Here is a 14,385-nt window from a genome sequence, read left to right as displayed (position 1 = left end):
TTTAATTTATCTACTTAATTATCTGTTGAAAATGAATTTTATCTTTTAAAATGTCCTATTAAACTATTAACTAGAATTAAACTAGAATCAATGAAAACACATAGTATTGGTAATTATGTAGGGAAATGGGCATTCTCAGACACCACTAGCAAGAGTATTTCTCAACGTTTCAGGAGAGCAATTTAGAAACATGTATTCAGAAGTAGGAAAAAGCACATAGCCTCTAATACAGCAATTAAATATATCCTAAGGAAATAATCTGACAGGCATTCCCAGATGTATGCATAAAGATATCCAGCATTATAGCCACCGCAAATTGAAAACAACCTCCATATTCAACAATATGGAATTAAATAAAAGATTGTTTATATGACAACAGAATACTGTGTAGCCATTAAATGGAACATGGTACAAATTTATTTACGTGATATGAACTTCATAATAAATTTTAGGTTTAAAAGATACATATATGTATATATATACATATTCATACACACATCAGGCACATACATATATCAGTATGTATAAATGATCCCATTATTACAAAAAAATATGTGCACATATACATATACACACATATGTGTGTATGCATGTATATATGAATGTATGTAAATCTGGAGCCAGTGACATACACCAAAATGTTAGTAAGTTATATTTGTCATGGGTTTCCTGGAGATTTGCATTTTAATTTTTTTCTTATATATCTAAAATAAATATGCATAATGTGAATATAGAAAGAGAGAAGTGAGGGAGGAAGGGAGGTAAACTTTGGTATCTGAAATGATGTATTCTCTCTCCATCATAGACAGCTGAGTATTAGTGAAGATCCATCTAGTTATCAACACCAGCAAGAGACATACATATTGCTCCCCCTTTGCTTCTCTGTGTTCATTATATTAACGATCTATTTGAGCTAAATAATAACAGCTACCATCACTGAGTCCCTACCATGAGATAGGCACTGATTAAGGCGTTTGCAATATGTTGTCTCTAATCTTTCCCCCAAAAATCTATTACCAGTGAGCAAAGAAGCAAGGATGCTTAAGAGTTAATAACAGTGGCAGAGCTGAAATTCATATCCATTTCTCTCTAGCCCCAAGTTCTACACCCTTTGCAGATTGGGACAGCCATTTCGGACAGTGAGATTCGTAACATTGGTCAAAGTAGGCATATATATACCCAATGATCTGTTACGTCTGCTCCTGGACCCATATCCCAAAGGAATTCTTACACTGGTGAATAAGGTGCACGTACAGAATGTTCATTGATGATCTGTATGGGGTGGTGAGGAGTTGGGAGCAATGTAAGTGTCCATCACTGGGGGAGTGGATAGTTAAATCATGGAAAATGTATATACCATGATGTATAATACAGCAGTTAGAAGTAGCAGAGAAACATGAAAAAAGCCAATGATGATAAGGTGACATGAAGTAGGTTGGACGATTAACTCAACTCTCCACTTGAAGCCAAGAAAGGAAGACGGTTTAAAAAAAAAAACACCTACAAACAAAACTTCCACACTTCTTTATTGTTTAACGGGTAGAGTTTCAGTTTAGGACGATGAAAAAGTTCTAGAGATGGAGGGTGGTGATGGTTACCTAACAATGTGAATATACTTACTGCCGCTGAGCTGTACTCGTAAAAATGATTAAAATGACAACGGAACGTCACTCAGCCATAAAAAGAAACGGAACTGAGTTATCTGTAGTGAGGTGGGTGGACCTAGAGTCTGTCACACAGAGCGAAGTCAGTCGGAAAGAGAAAAACAAATACCGTATGCTAACACATATATATGGAATCGAAAAAAAAAAAAAGGTTATGAAGAACCTAGGGGCAGGATGGGAATAAAGATGCAGACCTACTAGAGAATGGACTTGAGGACACGGGGAGGGGGAAGGGTAAGCTGTGACAAACTGAGAGAGTGGCATGGACATATATACACTACCAAACGTAAAATAGATAGCTAGGGGGAAGCAGCCGCATAGCACAGGGAGATCAGCTCAGTGCTTTGTGACCACCTAGAGGGGTGGGATAGGAAGGGTGGGAGGGAGGGAGATGCAAGAGGGAAGAGATATGGGAACATATGTATATGTATAGCTGATTCACTTTGTTATAAAGCAGAAACTAACACACCATTGTAAAGCAATTAGACTCCAATAAAGATGTTAAAAAAAAAGATTAAAATGCTGTTTTCTGTATGTTTTACCCCCCCAAAATCCCCAACTCCCTTTATGATATCAGGCTGTTGATGTCCTCCACGTACCCCTGCCTAATAAAGCAACTTGTGCAAAACTTTACACTTAACCAATATCAGCTAAATGGAATTTAATGACTTGTTTGTACTAAAAGCCTAACGGCATGACTCCTGAAAGCTTACACTTACTTGGGCAATTCCTGCAATAAACGCATTAAAGCAAGTTGACAGGCGCATTTTTTGAGGTGCAATCATGAAGCAACCTTCCTGCTGGTCGTAGCCAAGTAAGACATACAGGTGCCGCTTGACCGTGTTGAAGGCCTTGGCGCTGCTGATGTCTGACTCGGCGCTGCTCTCGTCCTTGGCCATGAACTTCATGAGCACTGTAATTAGCTGGTGCACTGTCTGGTGGTCGATCCCAGCATCTTCAGGGAGCAGGTCCTTGATGGTGTTGTCATTCTCAGGGGACTGTTGGCCTGTCGGTACAAGAAAGGCCATCAGTGGGTGGTTCCCCCACAGGTAAGTTTACACTAAAATCTCACTGATCAATGAAGCACCATCGCGCCCTATTTCATTCTTTACATCGATAAAGCCTCTAAATATTTAAAGGTCTGCTCTAGACAAACTTAAAGGCACAATATGGCCTACTGAGCAAAGCACTGGTCCCAGGGTGGAAATTACAACGACCAAGTGATTTGGGAAGAATAAGGGAATGCAAAAAATAAGGAGACACTATAAAGCAAAGTTATCTTCAAACAGCAAGACAAATACCTACACAAACTTTGCATTTAGCACATTTTTGAATATCTTGGCAAAGTTTTATCCTCACTAATAAAGAGAAGTTTCCCTTCCAGCTTTGTAAACTAAGCGTGTAAGAATAACCACAAAAACCATTTTCCTAAAATCTACTGAGCGACTAAAACATCCATTGAGTTATTTTGTCTAAATTATAATCTCAATTCAGTTATGTTCAAATATCAGCTGATGCAAAAAGAAAGGTTTTCTTCTCCAAACTCTAAGGTATTAGCAGTGTGCACTCTCTGAATGATATAGTCAAAATTAGAAACAGCAAATTATAAGCCCTGCTGTATGTAATGAGAAACATATAAGGGGTGGGAGGGCACAGACAGAAAGAAAGAAGCATGAACTTTTAAAAACAGAGAAAAACACCACATGAAGGTGAGCTGAAAGTTCACATGGAAAGAAAAAATACCGTAGCCCTTGACTTACTCTTAACCTAACAAATAATTATATCTGAGTAGGTTCCTGACATTGACTTTCTCTGTTATTTCTCAAAGTCAGAAATTATACCCTGTCTCCCCTTGTTTTCTGCCTTTTCTGATCTGGTTTAGTTTAGGACTTTGAGGGAAGGAAGAGTGAGATTTGCTCTTCCATATTTATGTTTATGTTTTGGGCCTTATTCAAAATACCCTATATGCATTCTTGTCCTTCCTTTGACAAGCCACATGAGAATTTCTAAATTGGAAACAAAGTTTTTGCCTGGTGGGTTAGACCCACACACCAGCATTCTCATCTCTCATCCTGAGAGGAAACATTCTAAATGATGACAAGCTTTGGTTACAAATCATTACAAACCAAACTTTGATTCTATCCATTTTAATTATGGCATGCAGGATACAACCAAGAGCTAGGTAGTAATTTATATCCTTTAACGCCTCAATTAATTTGGCAAAAATCTCAATCTTCTAGGACCAGCCAAGAGAAGCAAGATAGAAGAAATGTTTCTTGGGGACCACAGAAATTAGCTGTCTCAAGCCTAAACACTTTCTCTGAAGTAGTGGCATGAAGGTAATGTCAAATTCTGAATTTACTAGTTTAGAACTGCACATAAGGTTACATGCTTGGTTGTCTAGTTTTCCCAAGATGATCAGAAGAATGCTGACCTTTTCAAAAGTGATACACTGAGATGGGATAGTTGACAATGAGTGAAGAGGCAGCAGAATCAACTAAGTCTAAGAACCTCTAGTATAGGGGAAACCACCTAACAAACTTCAGTATGACCCTCGGACATTAACAACATTTTTCGGTCTCATAGAGCCTGTTCATGAAGGAATAAATGTATGCAATGTACTTTAGAGAAGTTTTAACCAAAAATTATTCAAATAAAACCTAAGGATTTGTTTATTACACTGTTTCACATGCAGAGAGTGGTCAATAAATTGTTACTATTATCATTATTTATGAGGCATGCATGACCCATCAGGAAAAAAAATCAATTCATGTGGAACACCCTATTTCACAAAAGGTCATAAATGTAAAGCATTACTGTATATTATAATTAAATTAAATGTCTGAAATAGAAGATCAGACCAAATCCTTATTTTAAAAGTTTAAAGAACTATCTTTTCAGCATTGAAAAATATTTAGTCTTGATTTTTTTTTTTTCCATCAGAGTATTACTTTACAACTAGCAGGAGGGTATTGCTCTGGGCAAGCTTGGGCCAAGAATGTGACAAGTGTGAGAATCTAGGTTACCTGCAGGGTTCAGTGTTATTGTAGCAGCAAGCAATGGCTGTTACGATGATATAGCTTCATTCCTCAATTCGTTTTAGCTCTGGGGGGCAAGGTTTAGGAGAGCATGTATCACTCAGCCCTGCTCAGCCACCTCCAAGTCTAGACTGGCTTGACTCCAAAGTTAAAAATGGAACTGAGGAGGAATTGAGAAGGAGATGCAACTTTGTTTTTTAGCCCTGAGAGTCTAGGGGACTCAAACAGAAGAAAGGGAGATCCAGACAAGGCCCAGCTAGGACACCGGCTCCCTATTTCCTCCTATCTAGTTCAAGTCTAGAAAATAAACTATCAGGCTTCAAGTTTAAATATTTCAAATCTCTTCGCCCCACTGCAAGTAGACATTCATTTTAAAAGTGTGTAACCTTAGTTTTTCCCATCAAATCATATTTTCCTAATGACTAAGTATCATTTCACAAAGGGCCCATCCTCATTTTGGATTCATCTTCATCGATCTGCAGTGCTTAGCTTTAAGTTTGCTGCTCTTTGCTTTCCCTGAATAGCCAGTAATGAGTGATCTTTCACAAACCATTAAATGTACTGAAAAAAGAACTAGTTAATGGAACTTTTTACATAAAGTGAAAGAAATCTCTTTTCATTCCAATAATTTACCCTCCAAGTGTGGGCTTTGCAAGTCTATGCTTTGTATATTGTCTTTCTTTAAAAATAGTGTAAGCATGTGACTGACACCACTCTTCATCAGGAAAAGTTACCTTAATCAAATCCCTAAGAAAAATGAGCTTAGGAAAGCTGAAATTTTCTTTATGGATAAAGACAACATTACTATTTTAGTTATCTATAAAAAATATAAAATTTCCAGTTTAAAACTAAATGCCTATAATATTTTCTCTAAATGTGACAATTAAAACACTTCCTTTTGAATTCTAGTCTGTGAAATTCCTATATCTGTTTTAACTATGGAGATTTAACAGGTTAAGGGATTTGATTTTATCATTTTTGTAAAGAAAAATGTAAAAATCTTTATTATCATGGGGGCAGAGCTACTCCTACCCTCACTTTAACATGGACCGGGTCCATCATGACCTGTCCACAGAGTGGCACAACTGATTGAAACGCCACGGTATAATACAGTTTTATTTATTCAGAAGATGTGAAACCAGGCAGGACCAGGATCTGCTTTTCCAGACTTATCTCCTGTTGCTCCACCCTAAATGCTCCACAGTCTTACACACGGGGCTACTCCTGGATCTCAGAACGGAGCCAGCCTTTTCCCATCTTGGTGTCTTTGCTCGTGATGCTCTCTTCACCTTGCACGGTGGTCCTCCACCCGCACCCCCAACTTTATCCTATGGATCTGGTCCCCAGAAGCCATTCTTATTAACATGCCCACCCTCCTCTCAGCAACTGGGGTCCCTAAATCTATACATCTCCAAAAACAAGAAAGGAGGGAAGATGGGTGGGAAAGAGTGCAGGAAAATTTCCTTTAGCATTTCCCAACTCTCATGTGGCAAATAACTATTATGCGAGGCAGAACTTTCTTTTTTTTATCCATTTGCTGTATTTCCCCTGTAAGAACAAAGATTCCTTGAAGGCAAGTGCTATGTCTTATCCAGTTTTACATCCCTCACAGAATACGGGACACCGTTTGATATATAGTAGATGCTCATAATTCGTATATATTTAAAGTGCATTGAATTCAAATAAATATTTCATATCTTTTCTACATGGGCAAAAACCTGATGAAGTCCCCAAACAGCAAGGAAGTGGGTAGGGAAATAGGGAACATTCCTCTGTGTAAATCGACTCACTGACCCCTCTGTCAAGCCGACAAGTGACAATTAGGTAGTGGAAGGAAGTTTCTATGAGTTTACTCTGCATTTGGTCCAGAGAAACCAATGATCAAGCACTATAAATGAGTCCGCATTATGTTGGTAGTTCTAACTACACTGCCTCACTGGTCTCCGTGGCTCACTAAAACAACTTAAGGCTTCGTTCACAGCAGTTCTGTTCTGTATGCACAGAGCCACAGGAGGGCCGTAAAGCTGGGGCCGGTTACTAGCTGCATAGCTTCATGTGCTCCCCATCCCTGCCTTTGCGTCTCCTATCCCACATCCTATCACCATGCATTTACCTCCTATCCACCTGTCTAGGCCTGGCTGAGTCACCTGTCCACAAAACCTTCCTTGTTCCCTCCAGCTCTCCTCCCATTGCATTTGACGTGAACGATCCTGTAGTACTACCACTTTCACACGAGATGAGAGTTCACCTATGTTCATACTTTATCTCCCTTACTTGACTATAAGCAAGTTGAGAGTACAAGAATTTCTGATGTATCTTTACATTCTTCATATTTTCTAGTACAGCAGGTGCCCAATAAGTGTTTGGTCAATAGAAACTGTCATTTTCTGAAACTATCATTTCAATCAAGGTCATTCCTATAAAAACAATTGAATTCTTTGATTTATTGGCTCTTAATGATCAATAGGCATTTTGCAAGTTAGTGAAGACATGAAATGTAAACCACCTCTAGAAAGAGAGAGCCCAAAGAGAAGTAATTTGGAATTCTAGGCTGGACATTGAGGGAGGCGGGAAATACAAGAGAGTTTTACCAGTGCTACCCAGTACTGGGTACCTTCTCTTGTTGACACAAATTCAGACCAAGAGATCTCAAGATTTCTCTGCAGGCTGGAGTAGAATTGAAAGTATATATGTCCCTTTAGGGATTAGGATAGCTCTAGACCAATCTATAAGTCCTGGTCGGGAAAGGTCCTTTGGTCTGGACACTCATGGGCTTAAGTCACATTGGAGCTTGAGCGCCCAAGTCAGCTCCCTGATAAGACTGGTGTCCTCACGTACCCCAAGGCAGGGACACCCTAAGACCAATTTATTGAGAAGAAGCTGTAGTGGAAAGAAAGCAAATAAAGTCTCCTGGACTCAAGTATCAGTCTCTATCTAACTAACTAGTTATATGTGATCATGAGCAAATTATATAAGCAGAGTTACTTAGTCCCCCAGGACCTCAGTTTTCCTGTCTGTATGTAAAGTGGAAAAAAAAATAATACTTTATGTATATGCAGAGTTGTTGTGAAATCGAAATTAGATGATTTGCATTAAAAACACTCTTTATAAAAAGGTACTATACATATATAAAGTGCTATTGCCGTTATTAACATTATATACCTACTATTGTTTAATTATTCATCCCAGGGGATGAGGAAGAAGATATAACTAAGTTTCCCATGATCACATGGGGTTGATACCAATTTTCCAGTACGGTCCAATGGTAACCTACCATAACTGCTGCATTATATTCAATTAAGATTCAACAGGTGTTCTGAATCACCAAAAGCAAAGAATTCCTGGTTCTCACAGCATCAGTGAAAAAACAGCTTATATCTAATTATAATTATACCAAATTCAAACCAGCAGGTAAAATTGTATATTTCATCAATTGGGATTTAATGAAGGTGCTGAGCTCCTGCTAGCATTACCACACATGCCTTGCAAGAGAGATCAAGACATCTGGGCTTGAGACCCAGATCTGTCACCAAAAAGCTTGTGAAACTTGTTCCTTTCTGGGAACCTCAGTTTCCTCTTCTGGAAAATGATAATGTTAACATATCTCTAAGGTTTCAGCTATGACAGTCTATGAATTTTACTTATATGCACAAAGGCCTTTGATTTGACTCATAAAAGTCACAGAGGGGGCTTCCCTGGTGGCGCAGTGGTTGAGAGTCCGCCTGCCGATGCAGGGGACACGGGTTCGTGCCCCGGTCCGGGAAGATCCCACATGCCGTGGAGCGGCTAGGCCTGTGAGCCATGGCCACTGAGTCTGTGCGTCCGGAGCCTGTGCTCCACAACGGCAGAGGCCACAACAGTGAGAGGCCCGTGTACCGCAAAAAAAAAAAAAAAAAAAAAAAAAGTCACAGAGGAATGCAACTCTTCAGTAGCCTTGCAGAGTTTACCCCCTATACAAGTGCATTTCTGCTGCAAAATTTGCTGTGGGCAATATATAAATGCTAAGATCAGAGAGCCATAAACTGTAAATCCAGTGTCCAAAAGTTCAGCCTAAACAGCAACTAAAATTAAGTCTTGCTGCATAATTAAAGGACACCTGCTTTATTTCAGGCCTGATCAATAAGAGGTGTTGCACAGAGGAGCTCATTACTTGTACCAAACAAAAGCATGTTCGTTAAATAGCAAGGTCTGCGGTTTCCATTTAATTACTATCTTAAACCACTCTGTACAATCTTGTGATTATCCTGGCGTATCTTTGCTTCCAAGTTAAAACACTCAGTGTTCAGTAAATAATAATGCAAAAATGAAAACCTAGTTTGAAATTGCCTTATAAGCTGAGCCACCTGTTTCCAAATCTAAGCAAGTTTTGCTTATGGTGGTGTCATGTAATTATCTTTCCAGAAGCATTAGCTTTATATTTAATTTAAACAATACTGTTATCTGCCCCTTTTCCATCTGATCACTTTTGATGGGACAGTTAGAAACCTAAAGGCTTTTCTTCAAGAAACATATGTACATGTTTTTCCAAAGAGATGTGAGAGAACTCCTACGGTTGGATTGTTAAAATGGATAATAATAATTAAAGACTAGCTTTTCAACTAAGCCTTAAGACAAAAAGAAAAGACAGGGTAAGATAAAGGTAACTTATGAAATTGCATAAGACCAATCTCAAAAAGATCTAACTGAAGGGAAAATGGATATTTTCACATTTTAAATGAAGCTCAGGATCAGAAATTCTTATTTTTATTCTTTTTTTTTTTTAATCCCAGCACAGTTGAGGCCCGAGTGATGCTCAAAACAAGGTAGAGGGACTCTGCCAAGTGTGTGCTCCCCTTTTCTCATCAATTTTAAAAGCAAAAATGCACTTAGGCCAACATCTGCCATCTGCATTCATAGTATTTAGGGCTCTCCCTCTTCCCCTCGTCTCCCACGCCTAACTGCTTCTCTTTCTACCATCGTTTTTACAACACGTTCTTGAAAGTCTCCTTACTTGAAATACTCTCCTTCTGAGAGTATCGGTACCATTCTGAAAAGTTTATTTTAAAACTACTCTTAGATGAAAAGCCAAACGTTGTATAGCATGATACATAGGTGGTAGTTACCAGGTTTGTTTTGGACAAATAAGCAGGTATTCAGAACCTCCACAATTTTCCCAGCAAGTATGGCATCATGTGTGTAGATAACATTCAGTCTGTAACAGGCTCGCCAGCGTCCCTTCAACCCTTAAGATACTTCATGATAAGTTAATCTATCAAGAACGTCAAAGGACAGTTACACTCTACCAAGCAGAATATGATCCCATGGTCCTCTAAACAATGGAAATCCTCCTTTCTCGAGAGACAGAAATGCATGTAAGAGTTGCAAAGAATCGGAAATGGCTAAGGGGATGAGTGAATGATGGTGGTTCAAATGTATAACCTTTTAAAATGTAAATGAAATGTTTTTCCTAGAGCAGATATATATGAACATAATATTTGTATGTGTAAAAACACATACAAATATAAGTACTAGGTATAGTTCTAGTCATACTGGCTCTCGGGGGAAAAGTGCATACTCAGGTAACATGATGCTTCTTACTGGACCATAAGTTAACAGGATCAAAAGTCATCTGCCAATTTTAAGTTGGAAAGAATTGTCATGTCAGGGGCTCAAACACTTGAGCATCTCGAAGGGGTAAAACCCTCCGAGCTTTCAAATCCTAAATACATCACTCTGGTCCAGTTAGAGACACCGCATTCTTTACCTTGTCCACCTGTGATAGACACTTGCACACGGCCCTTCAACGTCAGAAGTACCCACCTGGCATCTGTTCGGGTGTCCCACCGAGAGCTGGAGCAGACTGCTCATGCCTGGTCAACCTCACAGCTTAAAAATCAACAACAACTCTATTTAAATAAGCATTAAAAACAACTTGAGCCTAGAAAACATACTCAGTGCTAACTGTACTGGATAGCAGGAGCAAGTTTAGTTTTCGTATTTGTAATTAACATCACATACAAGATGTTTACGTCACAGAAGTTCTGTGGCTTTCTTTGAATCTAAAGAACATCCTTCAATGTTACTTCAATTCTTATTCTTCAAAATTGTTATGTGAATCAATTAACAAGAAATAACAATAAATAAACTTTATATCCCAAACTGATTAGTTAGGTTATAAAAGAGCTGGGAAATTCATATCGAAATTGTAATTTATTGAATCTAGGTACTGGTTTCTAGAATCTGATGCAGTTTCACTGGGCCTAGCAATGCTAAAGATTATTCTTAAATGGCCATCTGTTATTATCTTTGCTCCCTGAAAAGCTGGGTCATTGATTGCTTAAAGGGCTTTCATTGACTCTTCCAAAGTTTAAAATACCACATTTCCGTAGCTTGTCATAAAATAGAGAGAAATGCAATAACCAAAATAAAATCATATTTATGATTAAAAATGGTTATGTTACATAAAGCTGACTTCTAAGAAATGTCAATGAAACAGCAAACATTTCAGCTTCTGACAGCATAAAAAAATATGTTTTATGGTGTTATTTTATTAACTTCATGACATTATTTAAAAATTAAATCATTTAATAAATGATTACAAGTTAGTATTATATTTAATGTACTTATTCGCTAATATGATGATTTAGTTATGAATTTTTAATTATTTGTCATTCATGAGCCATTGCTAATCATTACAGTTCATCTAGTCATTTGGTAATTTTTTGTTTTCTTTAAAAGTGCAATATAAAAAAAAGACCTTTAGAAAACAAGTATATATGGTCTTTTTTTAATTGGCAATGATGTTTGTTTTTATTTATAAATTATCTGGTGAAGTTGGGCAGAAATTCAACTTCTTATCAGCCTGTTTTTTCTTTTTTGAAAACACCATTATTATTGGTTTTCTAGGAGCTTCTTGGCTGGCTTTGTCATGCATGAAAAGAAAATGCATTCCCCAAAGTTCTACTCTACCCTCTTAGTTGCCATGGGTCTTGACAAAGTCTCATCCAGGAAGGTCTTAGGTTATAATGGTGGTGGTGGAAACTTTCATATTCTAGGACTTAGGAGCAAACGCTTCTCCTGCGTCTCATGCCATGCATCAATGGATTTACTGCCTTCTACATTTCAAAACAATCTACTGCTGGATCAGGGATTTGTTTCACCAGCAACCGGGAAAAGCCACCCAGGGCATTGACACACCTGAGGGGACCCTCTAGGGAATGTGAAGGCCAATGCAGCTGAAGGAGCTCAGTTTGCTAAATACACTACTGTCTGTGAACATTCAACAAGACATGTCAGCCTCAGAAAGACATCAAACAGATTTAAGGGAAGGATGGAAGAAGATACTCAACGGATTTTGGAGGTTAGGGTCTCAGGGAGGGAGAGCGCCCTCTTGGACTCCGCGGGCCCTTTCACGCTGTCTCTGAGGGAACGCACACTCTTCTGGCGGTTCCTTGCAAAACGAGCCCTCTTGATCTTCCACAATGCTGCATCACTGAGATTAGCGACATTGGTCCTCACAGCAGTGATAGCTTTGCAAAAGGAATTAGAGGTGATCATTTTCCTTAACTCGCTATGTTACACAAGTAGTTTGAAACAATCCATCTGTGTATATTTTCAATATTAAAAGTCATCTTCCATGGATACATTTCTTATTCATCTATCTCCCTCTATGATAAGCCTTATATTAAAAAATCATGGCTATTACCTATTTTGACTATCGTTTATCATTTTTCTGTTTAGACCATAAGATTAAAGTATCTAATTTTGTTATCACTGGATAAATAGTTGAGTGACCAAAGTCTTTCCTCCATCTATTTAGAGCTCCAGGTAACTGATTACTAAGCATGGAAGAGTAAATTTACAAAGGGCAAATATATCTCACAAAATTGCTCACGGACATTACAAACATGATGGTTGAATAATATTTAAGGAACACAGAGTCACAAATAGTTCTCATCGGTCCTCGAATAAATGAGGGTTTTTTTTCATTTTTTTTTTTGGCCGTGCGACGTGGCATGTGGGATCTTAGTTCCCCGACTGGGGATTGAACCCATGCCCCCTGCATTGGAAGCGTGGAGTCTTAACCACTGGACCGCCAGGGAAGTGCCTAAATGAGAAAAATTTTGATGTTGGAATGCCAGAAAATAGTTAACCTGCAGATTACCACAGTAGATATTCAATAAACATTTGATGAACTGAGTACATGAAATCAAGGCATCCTCCATAATGGGAAATTAAACTACATGCAGAGTATCTTCTGTTTATCCAGCAAGCACCAGAATAGGAACTGTGACTGTTTAAAGCAAGTTCTTTGTTTTGCTTACTTGTAGGAAAAGGAAATTCTTTGTTACAATCCAAATGTAGCTGAGCTTCCAAAGAAAGCGTTTCAAATCTGTTGACAAAGAACTCCCAACTCAAAGCAGGAATATCTTGCTTAAGAAAATGCAAGAGTAAAAGCTTGCTCAATATTGTGGGTCGATCTTTAACCACAGTATCAAACTGGAAGTCAAGACAAAGACACAGACCCTGGGGAAAAGGTAAAAAAAAAAAAAAAAAAAAAAGGAAAGTCAGATGTAAATACACCAAGCAAAGTCAGTGAAACAAGGCAGCCTCCTCAATCCATGCTTACAATGAAGAATGATTCAACTGAAATCTTCTTTGATTGCATTTTTGGTAGGGAAAAAAAAAAAAACGCAGAAGAGGTGCTTCTCCTAATTGTTGAATATCTCTTGAATTTTGACTCAGAAATCTGAGCTAAATGTATATTATTGATTTTTCTGATGCATCGAATAATAACCACTTAATCCAAATACCCTCAGACCAGTGTTTCTTTCTTTAATGTCTGTTACTTTCTATTAAGAGAAGCATACTTCCAAAACTACATTTTAGAATACACAAGAATATGGTCTTTAAATTCCCTTTCAATGCTAAATTCCATGATTCTAAAAGAAAGGAAAGTCATCTTGTCTTCTTGGAATGTGAGTGGAACATAGAATCTTAAGAAACCCAAGTTGGAATGGACTGAGCATCTATTTCTCTAAATCTAAAATTTCTGAATGAAATTTTAAAACTAATTCACCCAATTATGCTATTAATTCATTCAACTCTCATCTAATGAGTGCCTCCTATGTTCCAAGCCCTGAGCAGGGGTTAGACATACAACTACCTTGTCTTATTAAGACCAACACAGAAGGACTATCCAGAAGACAACTGGGAATTTTTACATGGGGAGGTATGGGTCCACAAGCAGCAGAGCTCTACAATTTTGCAGATTCTGCATAGTTTGCCCTTTCTTCTTAGTCTTTTTTACAAGAGAAGCTCTTACACTGGTTTGGGAGACCTTGTGCGCGCACGCACACACACACACACACACACAATTAAGAACATGGACATTATTATGAGTCAGACCTGAGTTTGTGCTGCCACTTATTAGCCGTGTGACTCTGAAAAAGTTACTTAAACTTTCTAACCCTCAACTTCTCTATCTGTAAAATGGGAACACACACAATATTATTGTGAGGATTAAATGAAGTAATGCATGATGGGACACTTCTAATACACTGCCCCGGAAACACAATACCTGTTTGACAAATGTTAGTTCTTGCCATTATTATTACTTTTAATAATAACAATATAATAATAAATCAGGTGCCAATGTGGAAAAACAGTAGATCAGGACTTTAGAGGTTCTAGTCTTGGTTCTC

General features: G+C 38.1%; 1 protein-coding gene across 4 annotated transcripts in view; it reads right to left on the bottom strand.

Annotated features, from left to right (window-relative positions):
* UNC79 (unc-79 homolog, NALCN channel complex subunit) overlaps positions 1-14,385 on the bottom strand; it is a 246,911-nt gene that overhangs the window by 80,896 nt on the left and 151,630 nt on the right. For 3 of the 4 annotated variants that reach the window (XM_029239760.1, XM_029239763.1, XM_029239762.1), the window contains 3 exons: positions 13,006-13,207; positions 12,031-12,210; positions 2,384-2,670 (listed from right to left, as the gene is read on the bottom strand). In XM_029239760.1, coding sequence (XP_029095593.1) covers positions 2,384-2,670; positions 12,031-12,210; positions 13,006-13,207 — 669 coding nt within the window. Of the gene's footprint in view, positions 1-2,383; positions 2,671-10,501; positions 10,568-12,030; positions 12,211-13,005; positions 13,208-14,385 lie in introns of all 4 variants that reach the window. The other variant, XM_029239759.1, reaches the window with a different exon arrangement.

This window comes from Monodon monoceros, unplaced genomic scaffold (genome assembly GCF_005190385.1).
Source record: "Monodon monoceros isolate NGI ecotype Baffin Bay Population unplaced genomic scaffold, NGI_Narwhal_1 Super_Scaffold_21, whole genome shotgun sequence".
NCBI classification, from domain to species: Eukaryota; Metazoa; Chordata; class Mammalia; order Artiodactyla; family Monodontidae; genus Monodon; species Monodon monoceros.
The sequence above is the reverse complement of the archived record's forward strand: the minus strand, read 5'-3'. Positions and strand labels throughout refer to the sequence as shown.